The sequence below is a fragment of the Bos mutus genome, chromosome 4 (genome assembly GCF_027580195.1).
Source record: "Bos mutus isolate GX-2022 chromosome 4, NWIPB_WYAK_1.1, whole genome shotgun sequence".
Taxonomy (NCBI): Eukaryota; Metazoa; Chordata; class Mammalia; order Artiodactyla; family Bovidae; genus Bos; species Bos mutus.
This window is the reverse complement of record NC_091620.1, coordinates 69,784,779-69,805,896: the sequence shown is the minus strand read 5'-3', so window position 1 is coordinate 69,805,896 and position 21,118 is coordinate 69,784,779. Positions and strand designations below refer to the sequence as shown.

General features: G+C 39.2%; 1 protein-coding gene across 6 annotated transcripts in view; it reads right to left on the bottom strand.

The window, feature by feature from the left end:
* The window catches only part of NRCAM (neuronal cell adhesion molecule), a 320,887-nt gene that overhangs the window by 40,082 nt on the left and 259,687 nt on the right, over positions 1 to 21,118 (bottom strand). For all 6 annotated transcript variants that reach the window (XM_070369605.1, XM_070369599.1, XM_070369603.1 and 3 more), the window contains 8 exons: positions 15,642 to 15,785; positions 14,428 to 14,539; positions 12,463 to 12,629; positions 11,888 to 12,035; positions 9,037 to 9,161; positions 6,938 to 7,039; positions 569 to 766; positions 401 to 471 (listed from right to left, as the gene is read on the bottom strand). In XM_070369605.1, the coding sequence (XP_070225706.1) occupies positions 401 to 471; positions 569 to 766; positions 6,938 to 7,039; positions 9,037 to 9,161; positions 11,888 to 12,035; positions 12,463 to 12,629; positions 14,428 to 14,539; positions 15,642 to 15,785 (1,067 nt within the window). The remainder of the gene's footprint in view (positions 1 to 400; positions 472 to 568; positions 767 to 6,937; positions 7,040 to 9,036; positions 9,162 to 11,887; positions 12,036 to 12,462; positions 12,630 to 14,427; positions 14,540 to 15,641; positions 15,786 to 21,118) is intronic.

Sequence of the window (21,118 nt, the reverse complement as noted above, 5' to 3'; positions counted from 1 at the left end):
GTGGGTTCATTGCTATTCCCATCACACAGATACATGATGGAGATGTTAAGTGTTACACAGTTAGTAAGTGGCAAAGCTGGGATTTGCATCCATTCATTCTGGCTCCAAGGATCAAGCTTTTAACTACTACACTATAAATAAATAAAGAGTCCCCCAAAAGGATGAAACAGGATTTTTAATATGGATATTATTTAAAAACAACTTTCTGGGATAGGGGAGGGGAAGGAGGATCATGAGGCAGGGGATATATGTGTTAATATGGCTGATTCGAGTTGTTATATGACAGAAACCAACACAATATTGTAAAGAAATTTTCCTCCAATTAAAAAAAATTAAAAAACGACTTTTCTTTCCACTGTAAATATACCAAGGAAAATTGAAGATTTCAGACATAGCTCACCTTCCATGTAATCACCAAATTATCTGGCTCTGATCCCAGCCCTTCCACAGCTGTGGGATTTTTATCAGGTTCTAGAAGTCAAGCAGCCATACACTTGTAAGCTTTGATCTTTTGCAAACAGTGGAAAACTTTTCTATTTTATTTCATATCACAGAGGTCCTGCTTTACCTGCAGCTTTAGTCAAATACTGCTCAGATGCCTCGCTGGGCAGACTCCTCCCCAGGTTGTTTTCCGCCATCACTCGGAAGGAATAGTTGACATAGGGCGACAGCTTCAGCTGGGCTGTGGTCTGCGTTCCAGGAACTTCAGTTTGGTGGTGCCACAGCCCTGGCTCATGCATTGCATCTTCATACTCAATGATGAATTCTGGCCATACCACATACATGCAACAAACCCAAGACATGAACTCATTCACCCAATGGTAGGTTACTAGGATAATGAACCAGATAATCTAACAAGAGCAGCCAAACATGAGTTATCTTACTTTCAAGAAAAAATCATTGGGATATTTTGACTTCAGAGTCCTATTATTGTCCTCAACACTCAAGCAGATCCAATAATGTTTGGTATTCTTTCTTTAGCTTGTTGAGTTAAAATTATTTAGAAGTGACCCACATATTTCTAGGAAAGTTTAAACAATGAAAACATGACTGATTTTTGTTTTCCACAACAGGAGAAGTTAAATTAAATACAAGAAGATACCATTTCCCACTACATAGACTGGCAACAATCAAGCATTTAACATACTTTGTGGACTTGGACATAGGGAAATGAGCGTTCTTATACTTTGCAGGAAGCATGAATTGGTACAACTTCAATGGAGCACAATTTAGAAGATCTAACAATATTTAACTCAGATTCCCTTTGATTGAGAAACTGTGCTTCCAGCAATTTATTTTGAATAAATGTGCTTATGCATATGTTCAAAAATACATGAAAAGGAATCCACATGGCAGCATTGTTTGCAAGTGAAACAACCTAATTGCAAACAAACTAAATGTTCATCAGTAGAACACTGATTAAATAAATTATGATGCATCCCCACAATGGAATATTCTGCAGCTGTAAAAAATGAATAGGGCTGCGCCACATGTACTGAAACAGAATGATTTCTAAAATATATTGTTAAGTGACACCAAGAAGGGTTCAGAACATGATCCAGTGTGTGCTGGATACTACAGCTGTGTAAACGTAAAAAGATTTACTATGACATACACACATACACATGTGCTTGAATGTACATGTGTTACTTCTCAGAGGACACAAACTGCAATACTGGTGTCACTGCAGGAACTGAGAATCAGGGGTGGGAGGAAGACTTACTTTTTAATGGATACCTTCTCTCTTGTCTCTATTAAAATTTTGAGGTATGTGTATTTTATCCTTGTAAAAACAGGTATTTATTTGAAAAGATGAATGCGCCACAATGCAGGACTATTTACAATAGTTCAATGCAGTACTATTTACAATAGCCAAAATATAGAAGCAGTCTAGATGTCCATTGACAGATGAATGCATAAAGAAGATACAGCATATAAATACAATGGAATATTAATCAGCCATAAAAAGAATGACGTAATGCCACATGTGGCAACATGGGTGGATCTAGACATTACGATATTAAGTGAAATAACCCAGGCAGAGAAAGACAAATATCATACAATATTGCTTATATGTTTAATTCAAAAGAAAATGATGCAAATGAACTTATATACAAAGCAGAAATAGACCCATAGACATAGAAAACAAACTTATGGTTATCAAAGGGGAAATGTAGGGGGAGGGATAAACGAGGAGTTTGGGACTGACATAAACACAGTACTCTGTATAAAAGAGATAACCTACAAAGACATATGGTACAGCACAGGAAACTATACTCAATATTTTGTAATAACCTAGAATGTGAAAAAATAGGTATAAGTGAATCATTCTGCTGTACACGTGAAACTAACAATATTGCGAATCAAGTATACTTCAATTAAAAAATAAATGGAAAAAAGGTTATTTAGATATTAATTATCTACTACTTGCCATGTACCATGACACAAATTATAGATACAAAAATGAACTAGAAATATGTGTTGCACTGCACATCACTTAGTGATGCGCTAAGCTCATCACTTAGAGTTCTTCTAATCTGCGTTAACTTGCTAGTGATCTCCAGCTTAAACTGATGACCTTCACATTTATATCTTTAGCCCCTATCTCTTCCCTGAACTGCAGTCTTGGATACTTAATCACCTACTCAAGAATTCCACTTGTTTGTTGAGTATGGCATCTCAAATTGGATGTGACCAAGACTGATCCCAATCTTCAGCCCAACTAGTAGTGACAACTCAGGCCAGAATCTTGAAGTCCTTTTTGATTCCTCTCTTTCTCTCAAATGCTCAACAGTTCTGTTAGCTGTGTTTTTTAAATATATGCAAAATTTCAGCTTACCATTTCTCAGCTTCTCCATCCCCATGAGCTAATATAAGACATGAAGATTTCTTGTGTGAATTACTGCATAACCTCCTAACTCACAAGTTCCCAAACTTCTCAGTCATAGTAGGCTTATGTTCCAGTACTTTTTTTCATGGCTCCGTTAGGTCAAAAGAAATACCTAACATTTCCAAGTAGTAAGGAGTTAGGTCCATATAAACTAATAAGTGTTTATGTCTTAACTTAAAATGAACAGGAAACCACATAACTTCTCTAACCTTGTCAACAAATTAGATACCACCTTCCTCCTTTCCTGTTTCACACTGATTTTCACACAGTATTTGCTTTTTTATCACAGCGAAGGCTTTGCAGAGATATGACATTGTCACAATGTGACATAGCACTATTAATACTGAAGCTGTGAACTACCTCCAGCTAGCATTTCATGGGGTGTCTGACAGATGTCACTGTATTTAAAAAAAAACCAAAATTTAAAAATCACAAACTTAACATCTGGAGGCACGCCTGTGAGTTTGCTGAGGTTCTGCATGGTATTTCAATGCATGATTTGAGAACCACGGTCCTGCCTGGTCTCGCCACCCTGCTACCCTCTTGTTTCTCTATAGACTATTTTCAGTAGAATAGCCAGTGCGATCCACTGTTGTTTAGTCACAAAGTCATGTCTGACTCTTTTGCAACCCCATGGTCTGCAGCCTGCCAGGCTCCTCTGTCCATGGGATTTCCCAAGCAAGAACACTGGAGTGGATTGCCATTTCCTTCTCCAGGGGACCTTCCCCACCTAGGGCTTGATCCTGTTTCTCCTGCATTGCAGGGGATTCTTTGCTGCTGAGCCACTGGGGAATCCTAGCGTGATCCATTCCTCTATTTAAGTCCCTCCAATTCCTTCCCAAACTGTACAATGGAATGCAGGGTCCTACACATGCATATCCCACTCCCCCACCAACTCTCTGCCTCTTTGACCTTTTCTCCTACTTCACTTCCTCTTGTTCATTTCACTCCAGCTACAGTGGCTTCTGAGCAGACACGCTCCTATCTCAGGGTCTTTGCTCTTTCTCTTGCTCTCCTTGGGAAATTCTTTCTCCAGGTAACTACATGGCGTGTTGAGTACCTCCTTCTTCAGGTCTTAATTGACATACACAAACATTACCTTCTTTTTTTTTAAATTGATTATTTTGTAATTGAAGCATAGTTGATTTACAATATTGTGCTAGTTTCAGGTATGTAGCAAAGTGATTTGGTAATACATATATAGAAGAATCTAACTATAATCATTTCCCATTACAGTTTATTACAATATATTGAATACAGTTCCCTGCGCTAAACAGTAAATCCTTGTTTATCTATTTCATATATAGTAGTGTAAATCTGTTAATCCAAAATTCCTAATTTATTCCTTCTGCCTTTCCCTTTGCTAACCATACATTTGTTTTCTATGTCTATGAGTCTGCTTCTGTTTTGTAGGTATGTTCATTTGCACCATTTTTTAGAACCATACATAAGTGATATCATGTAAGATTTGTCTTCTCTGTCTTACTTCACTCAGTATGATAATTTCTAGGCCCATCCATGTTGCTGCAAATGGCATTACTTCATTTTTGATGGCTGAGTAGTAGTCCATTTTCTTCACTCATTCACGTGTTGATGGACACTTAAGTTACTTCTATGTCTTGGCAGATGATTGTAAACAATGCTGCAATGAATACTGGGGTACATGTGTCTTTTTGAATTAGGGCTTTCATCTTTTCTGGATATGTGCACAGGGATGGGATTGCTGGATCACATGGTAACTCTATTTTCAGTTTTTTTTTTAAGGAAACTCCATACTATTTTCCAGAGAAATGCTACCTTATTAATGTAGCTTTTCCTAACAACCTTGTTTGTAATTATATCCCTTACCCCTGTATTCTTTAATCTCCTTCTCCTGCTTTGTTCTTTGTGTGGCCTAAACATGGACACACACACACACAGCCGTGTGTGTATATATGCTTATATTTGACTCCTCTAGAAAGCAGATGCAGAGACAGAACTAAATGTGTACAGTGTCAATTTTTACATGTATATAGAGGGTTAGGGTTAGTGTTGGGGTTAGGGTGAGGTAAGTAAAGTGACTTTTCAAACCCGCAACTGGTAACAGAGCTCAGTGCAGACATCTGAGGGGTCTTTCTTTCCATTAGCCCTTGCTATAAAGTGACACATTCACCAGTGTTAACTCCTCACCCTGATGACATCAGCCTAGAGAATAAAATCAGGTGAGGGACCATGCCATAAGGATACTGGAAGAGCTTAGTAAAATTAGACTATGGATAAGCTTAGAAGTTTTAAAATCAAACAGATACTTAAGAGAGTAGACACAAGTCTGTAATATGTTTATGCTGCATGAAGACTAAATTGCTTTACAGTGACTAAGATAATTCTGAAACGATGTGCATGTTGATTTATTATACCTGCTGTAAAGCAGAATAGTTCCAATTAAATTAAGCAAAAACCTCTCCTCTATCTTCTGTTCTTTAGTGATGTTCCTTTCTCAATGGATTTTCAGTCCTTGATCAGAACATTCATTTCATTCATGCCAAGTCTTCCTGTTCATCCAGTATATTAACCAGACTTAGCTGGTGTGGATGCTTAGAGACTTTTTTTTACCCAGGTTAAAATGACCCCATCAGATTTCAAGGCATTTCTACTCTTCATTCATTTATTCAACAAATATCTATTAAGTACCTATTATATATCAGGCATTCTTCTGAAACAAGTTAGTCAAAAATCTCTGCCCATATGGAGTGTATATTTTAGTTAAGGACACAAATAAGATAAAAAAAAATATTACTGTATTACTGTGTACAGTGTCTAGGCATATATATATATGTATATATGTGCATATATGTACACATGCATATGTACACATACATATACACGCACTACTCAGATCTCTTTTTGAGAGAGAACCCACTACCAGGAATGTCAACAGCAGGCTCTATCTGCTGCCCCTTTCCCAAGGATCAGCTGTGGTGTTCCCGTGAGGCCACTCTCCACCTGAGCTCGTCCAGTGACTGAGCACAGCGAGGGCCCTAGACTCAGCCCCACCCTCTGCAGAACTTCCCCCTGGGGTCCTTGCTGACCTGGCTGAGATGATCTGTACTGGAGTCTGAGAGTTCTCCCAAACACCCCTCCTTCCTCTCTCCTTTCACAGACATCAGACCTGTATTACAATCTGAAGATCTTTCCTGCCTACTGCTGCTTTCTCTCCCTTTTATCTTCCATGGGCTCTTTCCCAAATAATCTCTTTAGGCTGATGTCATCAAAGTGAGGAGTTTGAGGAGTTAACACTGGTGAATGTGTCACTTTATAGCAAGGGCTAATGGAAAGAAGGAAATGGCAACCCACTCCAGAATTCTTGCCTGGAAAATCCCATGAACAGAGGAGCCTGTTGGGTTACAGTCCATGGGGTTGCAAAGAGTCTGACATGACTGAGCATGCACACACCCAAGCCTAATCACCTCCCCAAAATTCCTGTCTCCTAATACTAATACCCAGAGAAGGCAATGGCACCCCACTCCAGTACTCTTGCCTGGAAAATCCCATGGACGGAGGGGCCTGGTGGGCTGCAGTCCATGGGGTCGCTAGGAGTCGGACACGACTGAGCGACTTCACTTTAATGGAAAGAAAGACATCTCAGATGTCTACACTGAGTTCTGTTACCAGTTGAGGGTTTGAAAAGCCACTTTACTTACCTCAATATTCTAAGATTTAGACTGGTCTTTCTGTTATTTTCTCCCATATTAATGGGCAAAATATCTTGCAATATATCTTCCTACTTTGGTAGAAACTGAGGGTGATTCTTATGGATCTTTAACACAAAAGCACAGTCTATTCACTTAATTACCATCTTAATCCATCAGTGTCCCAAACCAGAAACTGTAACCAAGAATGACTCCAGCTCTGAGGAGAGGTGAGCCATAAATAAATGTTTTGGTTCTGTGAGAAATGAAGCAGAGGATGCCAGGAAATATCCCTGTGGGAAATTTCAATTGCATGTGACAGAATGCTTTGAAAATAATCATAAAGTTGACCAGTGAAAAAGCAAATGACATCACATACTTGTAATAGGACTATTGTTGTCATCGCCTGGGGTCCATGACAGCTGAACACTCCTGTCCAGTTGATCTGTCAATTCTAAATCAAAGGGAGGATTTGGGACATCTGTAGATCAAACACATACATCATAGTTAACCATCCGACCTTGAGGGTCTCCGTTACTTGTGCTACTATTCACAGAGTGAACTCTTAAAGACACAGAGCACGTAATGGCCAATGAGCATGCAACCGAAAGGAAATGAAAACAGCTGAGGCTGCTGGGAACGCACACACCATCCAGGAGAACCCCTCGTTGAGCTCTGCTTGTATCTTTTTCAAATGAAACAAGTCCCTTGTCACCAAAGCCAGTGGAATGGACAAGTATGGTTCTCCAGCACTCTCAGTGTGTCTTTTCATAAACATAGACGAGCACAAACAGAAACAGTAATATGGAAGCTGAATTTCTAACAAATGGGAAACAGAGAATGGCAAACGCTGAAAAACAAAATACAGGTAAATGCATGTACTGTTAAAAGAAGCTGCAAATATTCTTTCTGAAACATGCTAAACTACAGATTTGGGGGCACTTGAAGAATATTCATATTTTTAAGGGAATTATAAAATTGATGCTATGCAGCTAGCCCTCAGCATGCATACTTTATGTGGATGCTCAGTACTCGTCAGGCATATGGGGAGGTGTGTTTATTCTCAGAGGACACCGGGGTATAGACACCTGTTGGGATGAAGGTGTCCCAGAAGCATGTCTGCCTCTTCTAATGGTGCACTTGAAATCCAGAGAGTTAATGTTCCCCTTGGGTCTTTTCCTGACCTTGCTCTTGGCAGTACCTCTGGCTCTTGGACAAACCAGAAGCCATGTAAAAATGTAAGCACCTCTTTGATACTAGTAAAGAAGCAGTAAATGTCTATAAAGGACAGCTATTCTATAGTATAATCCATGGTATCTGTAAAATCCAGCTGAGTTTTTGCCACAAAATTAATTTTTGTATTTAACACTGAAAAAAGATGAGGGTTCTTCAGTCAAAAAGATTTCTGGAAAAAAATTCTGATTTATTTTTCCAACTCAGAAAAATCAACATGATATGGAAGTGTCCTCTTTTTTGTCTATCTTTAGTGATTTATCTCCTGTGAACACAGTGAATTGGTGGTTTTCTCCGACACAAAGGTCAAATGTTGTTCTAGACATCTATTGTTTTCCTATGTAAATTTCTTGAAAAGGGAACCCCCAAACAACATTTAGCTTTCCAAAACAACTTTTAATAGATTGAAAATCTAATTTTTGGAATGATATATGAAATTGCTTTTCCTGTCTGTAAAAGGTGGACAATAGCTTTTGAAAAGCACTATGCTACTTTACAAAGAAATAATATCAAAGAGGGACTTTCATTAAATTCAACGACTTTGTAATAACACATGAAATACTTGAAATTGAGTGGCAATATATGCAGTGAGAAGTTCCAGGGTTACAATGGAAAAATGATTCACAGCAGTAAATGGACAACACAGCTGAACATCTGACAGAGCCCCTTTCCTTAAAGAAACACAAGGACGTGATGGAGATAAGAAAGTAAAGAAATTTTTCTGCATGTGTGAAATTGTTCAAAAGAAAACAGAGAAAAAGGACTCATATTAGTTTACCGTAAATGGGAGCTGGAGTTGGAGTAGGAGCTAGAAAGGACAGTAATATAAACGATTTTAATCAAAATTAGTAATGGAAAGATATACGATAGCACAAAAAGACAGAGACTGAACATGATTAAGATTATAAAACTGAGCCTTATGTTTAGCTGCAAGGCATGGCATTGATAAACATACAGGAACAATTTGGGGGTAAAACCTCTTCAGTTTTAAATAAAAGTAGATTAACTGCTCTATCTTATAAAAATATCACTAATATGCATAACCACCATTTTAATTCCAGTGCTGCTACAGGGTATATTTATGCTGGAATTATTTCCTCAAAGGACTCTTTCAAAAAAGATCTGGGTATTTCACTCACCTATAAAACGGTAAAACTGTAACAAGAAAATAGTTACAATTGACAATTTTTCCTTTCAATCCTAAAACAGGGCAGCCAGTTGTGCTATACGTGTTTTAGTTCTTACCGACAACGCTAAGCACAGCGCTGGCCGAAACGTTGTCCAGAGTTGTGTTGGCCACACATGTGTAGGTCCCACCATCATCATCGTTGACATCAGCGACCACCAAATGGTCCTTGTCAACGGTGAACCTGCAATATCACACGTTCAGAGCGGCTGAAATGGACACCCAGCCACACCCCATAACCATTTTACTGGCACGAAAACAACAGTGAATTTGATAGAAGGGAAAGACGATAAAGACTAGCAGCACACCAGAGCGAAAATCCTGTACAATACATGTCACTTTGATAATGATTATAGTTGGAAAATATTTTGAATGAATGAGAAGCTTGTTTTGAAATGATGACAAGTCCTCTGGTCCAGTGGGTTTTAACCATACCTCTGGAGTTTTAGGCACTTCCTCAAGACCAGGGGCTGAGGTGGGGGCAGTTCCAGTTATCCTGACTAAAGGGCTTTCCTATGGCTTCTGCGACTACCACTCATCCAGCTCAGTTTTTAACAAAGTGTATATTTTTTAAAAAGTTATAATTATTGTTGTTTATTTTTCATTGAGTATATATATACTTGATGTTTCATGTATACAGCAAAGTGATTCAGTTTTATTTTTTAAATATATATATTTAAAATATATATATAGTCTTAAATATATTTAGTCTTACTAAATATATTTACTTAAATATATATAGTCTTCTCTGGTAGCTCAGACGGGAAAGTGTCTGCCTACAATGTGGGAGACCCGGCTTCAATCCCTAGTTTGGGAAGATCTCCTGGAGAAGGGAATGGCAACCCACTTCAGTATTCTTGCCCTCCCCTCAAAAAAAAGGAGCTCAAAGAAATATTTTTGGGACTTCCCTGGTGGCTCAGACGGTAAAGCATCTACCTGCAATGCGGGAGACCTGGGTTCAATCCCTGGGTCAGGAAGATCCCCTGGAGAAGGAAATGGCAACCCACTCCAGTACTCTTTCCTGGAAAATTCCATGGACAGAGGAGCCTTGTAGGCTACAGTCCATGGGGTCGCAAAGAGTTGGACATGACTGAGCGACTTCATTCACTCACTCATATATATATAAATGAATAAGAATGTAAATAATCAGAGTATACATGTACATCCATATACATATATACATATACATATTCTCTTTTTCAGATTCTTTTCTGTTATAGGTTATTCTAAGATGCTGAATATAATTCCCTGTACTACACAGTAGGTTCTTGCTGTTCATCTATTTTACATACAGTAGTGTGCATCTGTTAATCTCAAATTCCCAATTTACTCCACTCCCATCCCTTTCACCTTTGGTAACTGTAAGTTTGTTTTCTAAAAGTCTGTGATTCTATTTCTGTTTTATAAATAAGTTCATTTGTATCATTTTTCTAGATTCCATATATGTGATATCATATGGTATTTTTCTTTGACTTACTTCACTTAGTATGATAATGTCTAGATCCATCCATGTTGCTGCAAATGGCATTATTTCATTCTTTTTTATGGCTAAAGAATTCATCATTTACTGCAGAAACTTTGTATCGTTTTTCTATATGCATAATTTACAATAGGAGAAATGATTTGCAATAGAAGAAAATAAATGCAAACAATACCAATCAGGTTTATCACTAGAAACAGGAAGATTTAGATCACCAGTCACTAAGAAGAGCTTTCTAGAAGTTTCTTGTAAGTTTCTTGTAAGCATGACAGTTTACCCAGTAGGTCAAAAATCTATGCAAATAGGATTCATGCATGGTTTTAATGAAGCCACATAAATCATTAACTGTATTCACAGGGGATTTCCAAGCTAAACCTTTAGCTAACTTAGTCCAATGGTCATTTCTTCATACTTCCTTCTCATCTTTATCAATTCAGATCCCAGAGATAAAACTGACCAGTTGAAGCACAGAACTAGATGGAAACCCTGGGCACAGAAAAGGCCACATAGTTCTTCTAAGGAACATTTACAGGCAAGAGGGCACCATTAAGGCACAGTTGAAAAAAAGCCACAGAAACCATTTCTACCAGCAGATAGCATTCCTTCCCACTGGGGTGACTGTAGCCCCCCTGTATCTGCTCAAATTCTCCCGTTCAACTGTGTACCCCATCAAACCCACCTGAAAATGGGCATGACCTTTCCTCCATTCCAAGCTAGAGGAATGCAGCATGCTCAGGCTCTTTCAAATTCTTTACTTGTTTTATTTTTCTCCTCCTCCTTCTATTGGCTTTAGGTAAAATGAAAAGAAAACTCCCCTTCCAAATAAAAACTAGAGTCCTGTAAAATACTGATGAGGATTCAGGCACACTCTGATGATTAAAGAGATCACATTTCTGCTTATTTGTAAAAGGGAATGAAAACATCTGTTGAGACTGCACTGTACATGGCAGAAAACAATGGACATTGTCCAAGATCTGAAAGGAATTTTTGCATCCTGAATTACATAGTACACCAACATACAAAAATAGACAACATTCTCAGGGTCTTATTTCCATAACTTGATACCTTTCTAGGTCTGAACAATATACAGCAAGGAAAGGAAAATGTATATCTACTTTGAAGAGAGAGCAGAAAGTTTAAAAGCGTAATCATTAAGTCACTATACAGGGACTTCCCTGGCAGTCCACTGGTTAAGACTTTGCCTTTCATGGCCGGGGGGTGAGGGTTCAATCCCTGCTCGTGGAGCTAAGATCCCACATGCCTCAAGCAAAAAACATGGAATAGAAATGATATTGTAACAAATTCAATAAAGGCTTTAAAAATGGTCCATGTCAACAAATCTTCCAAAAAGTCACTATACAGTAAACTTCTAGTTCAAGAGTAGCTTAAAGAGAGAAGGATGAGAAAGGAAAGGCATTGTCTTCAAATACCTTCCATCATTGGGCAGCTCCCCGTGGTCTTTGAGCCACATGACAGTGGGGATTAAGGTGTGATCGTGTTTCACTTTGCATTCAAAGGACACAGTGCTCCCTCTTTGCACAACTGCATATTCAGGCTGTTTAATGATCCTTGTTGGATCTGAAATGGAAAGTTACTGTTATCCATTGCCAAAGCTGGAGAACTTAACAAAATCAAAATACAGAGAACAGACTTGTGGTTGCCAAGGCAGAGGAGGGTGGGGGAGGGATAGATTGGAAGTTCGGGATTAGCAGATGCAAAATATTACATATAGGATGGATAAACAACAAGGTTCTACTGTGTAGCACAAGGAATTATATCCAATATGTTGTGGTAAACCACAATGGAAAAGAATATGAAAAAAAGTATGTATATATACACATATGTACATATATATATATATATAACTGAATCACTTTGCTGTACAGCAGAAATTAGCACAACATTATAAATCAACTATACATCAATAAAATAATTTTTTTTAAAAACCTGGAGAATTTGCTCAAAGACACATAATACATAAAAAATATTTGCCACCTTGCCTCACCTTTGATTTCCAGGTGAACATCATTCTTTGCCATTCCTAACTTATTCCGTGCGACACATGTATAAGTTCCTGTACTGTCCTTCTGGGCCACAGGAATTTCCAAAGTTCCATTTTCATGTAAAACATAAATATCTTCACGAAGAGCACTCCCTTTAGCGCCCTTAAACCTTCATTATGAAAACCGTCATAATGAGAAAAACACATCATAGTTTGAAGTCAGACATAAAATGCCCTGTTCAAGGTCAACACATCATGATCTGCATTACCAGATGATGCTCACAGACTTCAAATCTGTGTAAGCATACTGCATGCGTGTCAGTCAGGGGGGTTGGGGTGAGGGGGTCAATGCAAAGAGAGGATGTCAAACTGGAGAACTCAGTGATAAATGGTGCTTAAAGAATGAGGGTGATAATACTAAATACTTAAGTGATAATTTTCATTATGAGAGATTCATAATTTAATAATCACATTATTATTTTATCTCTAATAAATGAAAAAACAGACAAAATGAAGACTGCTCCTTTGACCTTTTCCTCCTACAGTGATGTGTCTGTAACTCCATCTGCAGAGATTTCAACATCAAGGTTACAAGGGTTGTACTTTTGAGAGTATAAATAGAAAAATATTCAGAGAGGAAAAAGAAACAAGCATACATGTAAAGTACATCTACATTCAGCTTCTGGGCTAGCATCAAGAGAAGTGAAGATGGACTCACAGACTTAGAGAATGAACTTATGGTTGCAGGCGGAAGGGATAGTTAGGGAGCTTGGGATGGGCTTCCCTAGGGGCTCAGACCGTGAAGGATCTGCCTGCAATGTGGGAGACCTGGGTTTAATCCCTAGATTTGGAAGATCCCCTGGAGGAGGGAACGGCTACCCACTCCAGGATATTTGCCTGGAGAATCTCATGAACAGAGGAGCCTGACAGGTCCAGGGGTTGCAAAGAGTCGAACAAGACTTGGGATGGACACGTACACACTGCTATATTTAAAATGGATAACCAACAAGAACCTACTGTATAGCACATGGAACTCTGCTCAATGTTATATGGCAGCCTGGATGGGAGAGGGGTCTGGGGGAGAATGGATACATGTATATGTATGGCTGAGTCCCTTTGCTGTCCACCGGAAACTATCACAACATTGTTAATTGACCATACCCCCTGCACAAAATAAAAAGTTCAGAAGAAGAAGTGAGGATGGATGAAAAGAAGTGTAAGACTAAGCATTAACTCTTCTCCTTTGCTAGGAAATTTTCTGCATAAGCATCCATGTTTGTGTTTTAATCCAATACCTGGCTTTAATCTCACAGTAAGAAGTAGAGCCCCACAGTGTCTGCCAGCTGACAGAGGATCCTTAAATGAATGTTCCAATTTTCTTTCACTCATTCTTTCTGACCGGTTGCCTCTCTTGGCCTTGTCTCTTTCAGCTCAGGCTAAAGCAAGCTGGGAGGATGAACAGGACTAGTACCAAGAGGGATACGTGAAATGGAATGGTCTAAAGAGGGAGTGAAAGACACGGGGGGAGCTTGGCTGGACGCAAGCCAGCATGCTCAGTGGGAGGGGAACACTGCTAATAGCAAATTCTGTTTTTAAGCTTACGGACCCTGCTCTCACCTCAGATGATACTTTTATGATCAAGGAATGTCCCTCAACCTATCTCTCCAGCCATCATTCATGACATCCCAGGTGACATCGTGGTACTGTAATTTTAATTTTTTTTTCAAAAACATTTATATATCCCTCTAGGGTGGACAAAGCACACTGACAAGAAGATTATCCATGTGACAGTATTTAGCACAGAGCAAGTCATTAATAAATATTTGTGGATACATTTAATAATTAATAAGATGATGGATTCTTCCCTGCTTTTTCTCCTATCTGTGCTCTGACTAAAACCCTACATACTGAGAAATTTGAAAGCTCTAGCAAATGTAAATATGACAAACAGACAGGACCACTACTTACCACTCGATGGTAGGCAGAGGAGACCCAAAGAAGGCACAGTCCAGTAAGGCAGGTCTGTTTGCGATGACCTGATAGAGTGTGTTTGCAGATGTAAGGATTCGTGGTGGCTCAGCTAAAAATGTCGTGAAAAGGTAAAGTAAATATTAAGATAAAATAAACATTTAGGCCCACTGTGCATTTCTGCATCTTTTTAAGGTCATTAGAGTTCATAGTAAGGCACAGCCAATGTATCTCTCCCCTTACGTTCTCAGGCAGGTATGACCCTGCTGGTCACTCAAGGTGGAAAAACACAAGTTTTCTCCCTCTGTCTCACGTTTGCATCTTACTCAGGCATAGTTTGTGATAACTGATTTCTTTATATCTCCTACTATACTGTGAGTTCCTTATAGGCAAGGAATGGAACTTTTTACTGTCTTCTTTCCATAAATCAGCACAGTATCTGGCACAAAATAATGACTAAATACATTTTTGTTGAATGGCCCATCAGAACACACAAGTTGGCAGAAAAAAGCAGAATGCTGAATGACCCAAAACACAACCAGAATCTGAACTGCTTCCTGTACATCCATCAACATCGTGATGGCTCAGCTCTTCACGTGATTTTACTGACCTTTATTTCAAGCATGAAGGAAAAAATACCATATATTGGTTGGCTTCCTGATCTTAATTCTATTAGAAAGGGAGCCTACTCCACTTAAAGAGTTGAAATATAATTCCTTGGTATCATAAAAACCATTCTCATGTAAATTTTACATCTAACAAATCTGGTATTTTAGTCATTTTTGTTTCATAAGGGAAATATAATGTTCACAAAAACCAACCACTTCAGAACATTTATGTCACAGTTTTCTAAACATATTAATATGAATTGCTAAATAAATGTACATCTGTGACTTAGATCAATGCTAAACATTATGATTAACGCCTGATTTTCAAAAATCAGAATCATGAAATTTTCATTTGACTTGTCAGTTTCTAAGGATGGTACAATAGTTACATTCAGTTATTAAGAGCAAACCAATGCTCTTTTCCTTTTGAGAGGTTTGACACAATGTAACCATCAGATTGTATCTTATCTATCTTCCTATATCCCTTCCAGCTCCAAGTTCTATGCCACTGCACAGCAGATGCATAATGTATTTCTGCTGAAAGAATGAAAAACAACAATGGTCATTAATTGAATTTGCCGTGTCTTTAATAAAGGGAGAGCTTACCCAGCACATTTACAAATGCATTTGCCAGTAAATATCCATATTCGTTAGAGGCATTGCACTGATACACTGCACTTGATCTTTCTTGAACTTTGGAAAAAATAATGGTGTCACCATCTATTTTTCTGCTGGGGTCATCAGGGGCAACTGTTTGGGTATAAAAACAAAAAGTATACTTTCATTCCTATTTACTTAAAAGATGTACAACTTGAGGTCTAATTTAGAGTAAGCAGAAGACTGATCTAGGTATATATGCAGTAAGAAAGAAAACCAACAACCAGGCAGCAACCATCAATTTCCTTTCTCAGAATTTAGTTATCACTTATCAGCATGGGTATCCACTTGATATCCATTCAGTTTTAAATGGATTGATTCTTTTCAATATTATTTTGACAGAGGTAGGAGAAAAAAACCACAAGTTAGGTGTAAATTGCAATACAAATTCAGGAAAACATTACCTTGTTCACAAAAAATTACTGTAATTTATGAGAAGGAAAGTTAATTATCCAGTGTTAATCACTTAGTTATATTCAACTCTTTATGACCCCATGGACTATAGCCCACCAGGTCTTCTGTCCATGGAATTCTCCAGGCAAGAATACTGGAGTGGGTTGCCATTTCTTCCTCCAGAGGATCTTCCCGACCCAGGGATCAAACTTGGGTCTCTTGCAGTGCAGGCAGATTCTTTACTGTCTGAGCCACCAGGAGGAGATAGCAAAAAGGTAGTCCAAAAATATAAAACCCTCTACATCATATGAACTTGTATATTTTAAAAGCCTCTTACTGAAACAGATATGTAAATAAGTATAGGGTTAATTATCAAATGTGAAAATATGTATTTTCCTGCTTTGGCAATTCGGGAAGCTAAAGTAGAAATAAACTGTGTGAAATTTCTCTTAAAGGTAGAAGTTTCAGCTAAATCTCTCAAGTATCTAAAAAAATGTTAAGACCACAGTTGATTGTATCTAAAGCGGAATGGAACAAGTTGGCAATATATGAGAATTCAGTCCAATGCATGACCAACAATTTGGAAATGCCATGCTATTGTACATATATTTATTTTTGTGAACACTAAATCTTAGGGTGTAACCTTACATGGCTTTAAAAGTGCACTAAAAGGGGTATGAGGTATCTGTCTCAGCATGCTGATCAAAAACAACTCTCAATAACAGCACCCATATATGCAATATCCCAGATAAACCATAATGGAAAGGAATAAGAAAAAAAAGTCTATCTATGTATAACTGAATCACTTTGCTGTACAGCAGAAGTTAACGTGGCATGGTAAATCAACTATACTTCAATAAAATGAATTAAAACAATAAATAATAGCACCCTTCCTCTTAAACTGCTCTTGGAACCTGAGCCACTTACTAGCCTGTACTGACATTCTAAACACCATTTCTCCTCTTTGATGACAGGAAAAGGATGGGCACCTAAGACATATTTATTACTGCCTTTAGACTCCTTTATCACTTTAAAAAGTTTCATCTGTGGATTATTAATGAAGATAAATAACAAAAGACATCACGCTAGTGTTATTCATCCTTGTTTAATCACACGTATTCAAAGCATCATGCCCACTCATTCTCATTCTGCATTAGTTGAGGCTAATGACTAATTAGTTGAGGTTGCATTACTGAGGCTGAGCAAGTTACTCTAAACTTAGTGGCTTAAAACTACACACATTTACTATCACACCATTCTGTATGTAGTTGTATGTCTGACATTCCAATCACAATTGATAGCTAACTTAGAAAATCATCTTAGTATAGCACATGGAATGCTGCTCAACGTTATGAGGCAGCCTGGATGCAAGGGGTGTTTGAGGGAGAATGAATACATGTGTATGTATGACTGGTTCCCTTTGCAGCTGACCTGAAACTATTACAACATTGTTTGCTAATTGGCTATGCCCCAATAAAGTAAGTAAGTAAGTGTTAGTTGCTCAGTTGTGCCAGACTCTTTGCGATCCCATGGACTGCGGCCTACCAGGCTCCTCTGTCCATGAGATTTTCCGGGCAAGGATACTGGAGTGGGTTGCCATTTCCTTCTCCAGGGGATCTTCCCAACCCAGGGATTGAACCCGGGTCTCCTGCACTGCAGGCAGATTCTTTACTGACTGAGCTACAAGGGAAGCCCTATACCCCAATACAAAATAAAAATTTTTAAAAATAAAAAAATCAAAAAAAAAAAAAAAAAAGGAAGAAAGACTATTCTCTTAGACAGTCCAGTTACTTCAATTAGTGATGGAGTGAGCCACGGTGCTTTGAGTTGGTGGACTTCCCTGGGTCCAGTGGTTACAACTCCCTGCTCCTATTGCCTGGGCATGGGTTCGATCCCTGGTTGGGGAACTAAGATCCTGAATGCTGTGTAGTGGCCGAAAAAAAAAAAAAAGAAACAATTTGAGTTGGCACCTTAGCTCACATCCACTGTTTATGGTTCTAATGATTTCAAAATGGCCTTAAGGAGCATGTTCTTCCAACCGAAAAAAAAAAATACAAGTTTCAATTCCTTGGACACAGTATAGATTTCCTCAGCAGAGGAATGACATGCTACACTGGCCTAGGAAGTGGATGAGACCTGTGGCCAGCTGTCAGGTACCCTGAGAATGCAGCATCCCTCAGGGAGGCCTGTGTTCCCTGTCCTGCATTCCAAGTCTAGGATCATCTCGGCCTTGCCGACTCACACATTCTCAGCAATGTCCTTCCACTGCCTCGGCACAGCGTGTTAGGACAGAGCGGCATCTCTGGAGTCTCCCCTATCAATTATTCTCAGTGTTTTGGACCCAGAAGTTGGGCTCCCTGTGCATTCTGACTGCACATGGATCCGCCAGGCAGTGGAGGGCTGGGAGTCCCTCCCAGGTCCTTGAACATATCGAGCTCTTAAAACCTACATCACTGTGTATTTAATGGGGATAGAGTTCCAGTTTTTCATGGTGAGAAAGTTCTGGAGATCTATCTCACAATAGTGTGAAAGTACTGTACTAAGTACTAAGTGAAGTCGCTCCATCGTGTGCGACTCTTTGCGACCCCGTGGACTGTAGCCTACCAGGCTCCTCCATCCATGGGATTTTCCAAGCAAGAGTACTGGAGTGGGGTGCCATTTCCTTCTCTGGGGGCTCTTCCCAGCCCAGGGATCGAACCCAGGTCTCCTGCATTGCAGGCAGATGCTTTACCCTCTGAGCCATCAGGGAACTGTACTCTTAAAAATGATGACGACGGCAAATTTTCTGTTATGTGTGTGTGTGTTTTTAACTGAAGTATAGTTGATTTACAATGTTGTGCCAACCTCGATATACAGCAAGTGACTCAGTTTTACACGTATATACATTCTTTTTAAAATAATTTTTCTATACTGCTTTATCCAGGAGATTGGATAGAGTTCCCTGGGCTGACAGTAGGACCTGTTATGTGTTTTTTCAACCATAGTAAAAAGTTACCTCGCCACGAACATGGAAGACCAGCTCAACTCACAAAGCCAGTAGGACCATCTTCCCCTGGTGGGGGTTCATCAAGCAGAACGCACACCATTTAGAACAGCTTTTATGTAGCCCACGGCTTGTTTTTTCCCCTGCTCTCAACCCTTTACAATTTTTTTTTCTTTAACTTGAGAGGCCTCTGAGTGTATCTGCCTTATTTCTGCTAAATGGAGCAGCCTCCCAATATTTATTTTTGGTGATGTATTTAGGAATCAAATAACCCCTCGAGGTAAGAATAATAAGAGTAAATAAGCACATATTTCTCCATGGGGGTTTGGTCTACCAGCCAAATGCTGGTTTGGTTTTCCTTGAGTACTTACTAAAGAAACACCAGCAAACCCAGGACCGTCACAGTGACATACGCGAGCTCAGCAGGTACTGGACAAAAAATGAAACCACTGGTGCAGAGAGATTTGAAGCCTTTGAATTCTGTGCCCTGGCTACTGAGTGGGAGTAACTCTCCAGTATCTAAACCCAAATTGCCCAAAGAAATAATAATTAATTCCAGGAATACCAACTTTGGTTGCTATACATGCACACTGGGTGAAGACACTTAAGAGCACAGACATGACCACCGTACAAAGCCCCAGAGGTGAGGTTCAGAACTGGGCTGACAGTCTTCCAATCATACTTTCTTTTATCTACCCTTCCTGACATGGCTGGCCAAAACCATGAATGTTTCCAACATTTAGAAAATAAGAAAAACAATAAGTGCCACTATACAAATAAAAATTACTATCAAATTTTAAAATATTTTTGTTTCTAATGCATAGTTTTATTTTAAAAAGAGCTTCATGAAACAGACTAAGGAGAGAGAAGTATATGTATCTCTAAGATGAGAAACTAGAGACTTAGTGGTTTGTTTAATGTACACTTACTGCTCAGATTTCCTGAGTTAGTCTCCTCTATAAACATCTCCCGAAATCTGAACAGCTGTGCATAATGTAGAACAAATCTCTGAATGAAGAGATGAATTTTCTTCATGTAGGTATTACATCCCCTGTGAAGGGATGGCCACTGAGCCCTTTGGAAAAAAGATGACTTGGTGGAATCTTGGGGAGTCCTAGACCACATCTCCTTTCCTCTGACTGCTTATTATGTATCACTGTCTTTCAATCCCTCCCTCCAATATCAGCAAAATACGTAACTGTGGCAGGAGGAGGCCTTCTGTCTACTCTTATTCTCTTCATTCCATCCCCTTCTCATCTTTTAGAGAAAAGGGGACTTTTAACATAATAATAGTATGACCTTACAGATGCTCCACTTGGAAGAATCCGAGAGATCTACCTCAACTCACAAGGGGGATGATTAAAGATCTACAAGCGCTAGGCTCTCCCACTGTCTCCCAGGACAAGGTCAGGAATCTTGGTGTCCACAGCCTTGACCTTGGACATTTTCTTTCTGGTCCTGGATTCTATTTTCACACTTTCCCAGACACTGTGGGTCACACAATAAAAATTAGGAGTTCTTTTTTGGCGTCAGCATCTCTGCAGCTTTCTGCAGGTGGTTTCAAACATATTTTATGCAAATTCCATATTTAATACTTTTTTTTTTTTGCTTCAAGGAAAGTTTAAAGTAACCTGGCCAGTCCTAGGGGGATAGAGCTTTGAAAGACATTGAGATTAGGGCCCTGACTCTTTCTGAATGAATTCTTCCAGGTTTGTAAAACAGTAGGTGCCAGGTCTTAAACGCACAGTCACAAACCAGCAACACTATATTTTGCTAACAAAACCCAAGTCTGACCCTTTCCTGTTCTGACCCACTTTCTCCTTTTGTTGGCAGCCAGAACCTACAGAGGTGGGGGCGAGGTGGGGGGGAAGAGAGTGATACATCAGGTGACTGTCTACACATCAGGAGTGGGGAGGTATCTGGTACTGTGGTCCTCTGATAATGTTCTCTGTTGCATGGTGCCTGGTGGGGAGGTCAGGCTCCTGGCGGGATGCCGCACTATGATGCTGCAGAAGCACAGCTGTTCCTGCCCCTGTCGCTCAGCAACTGG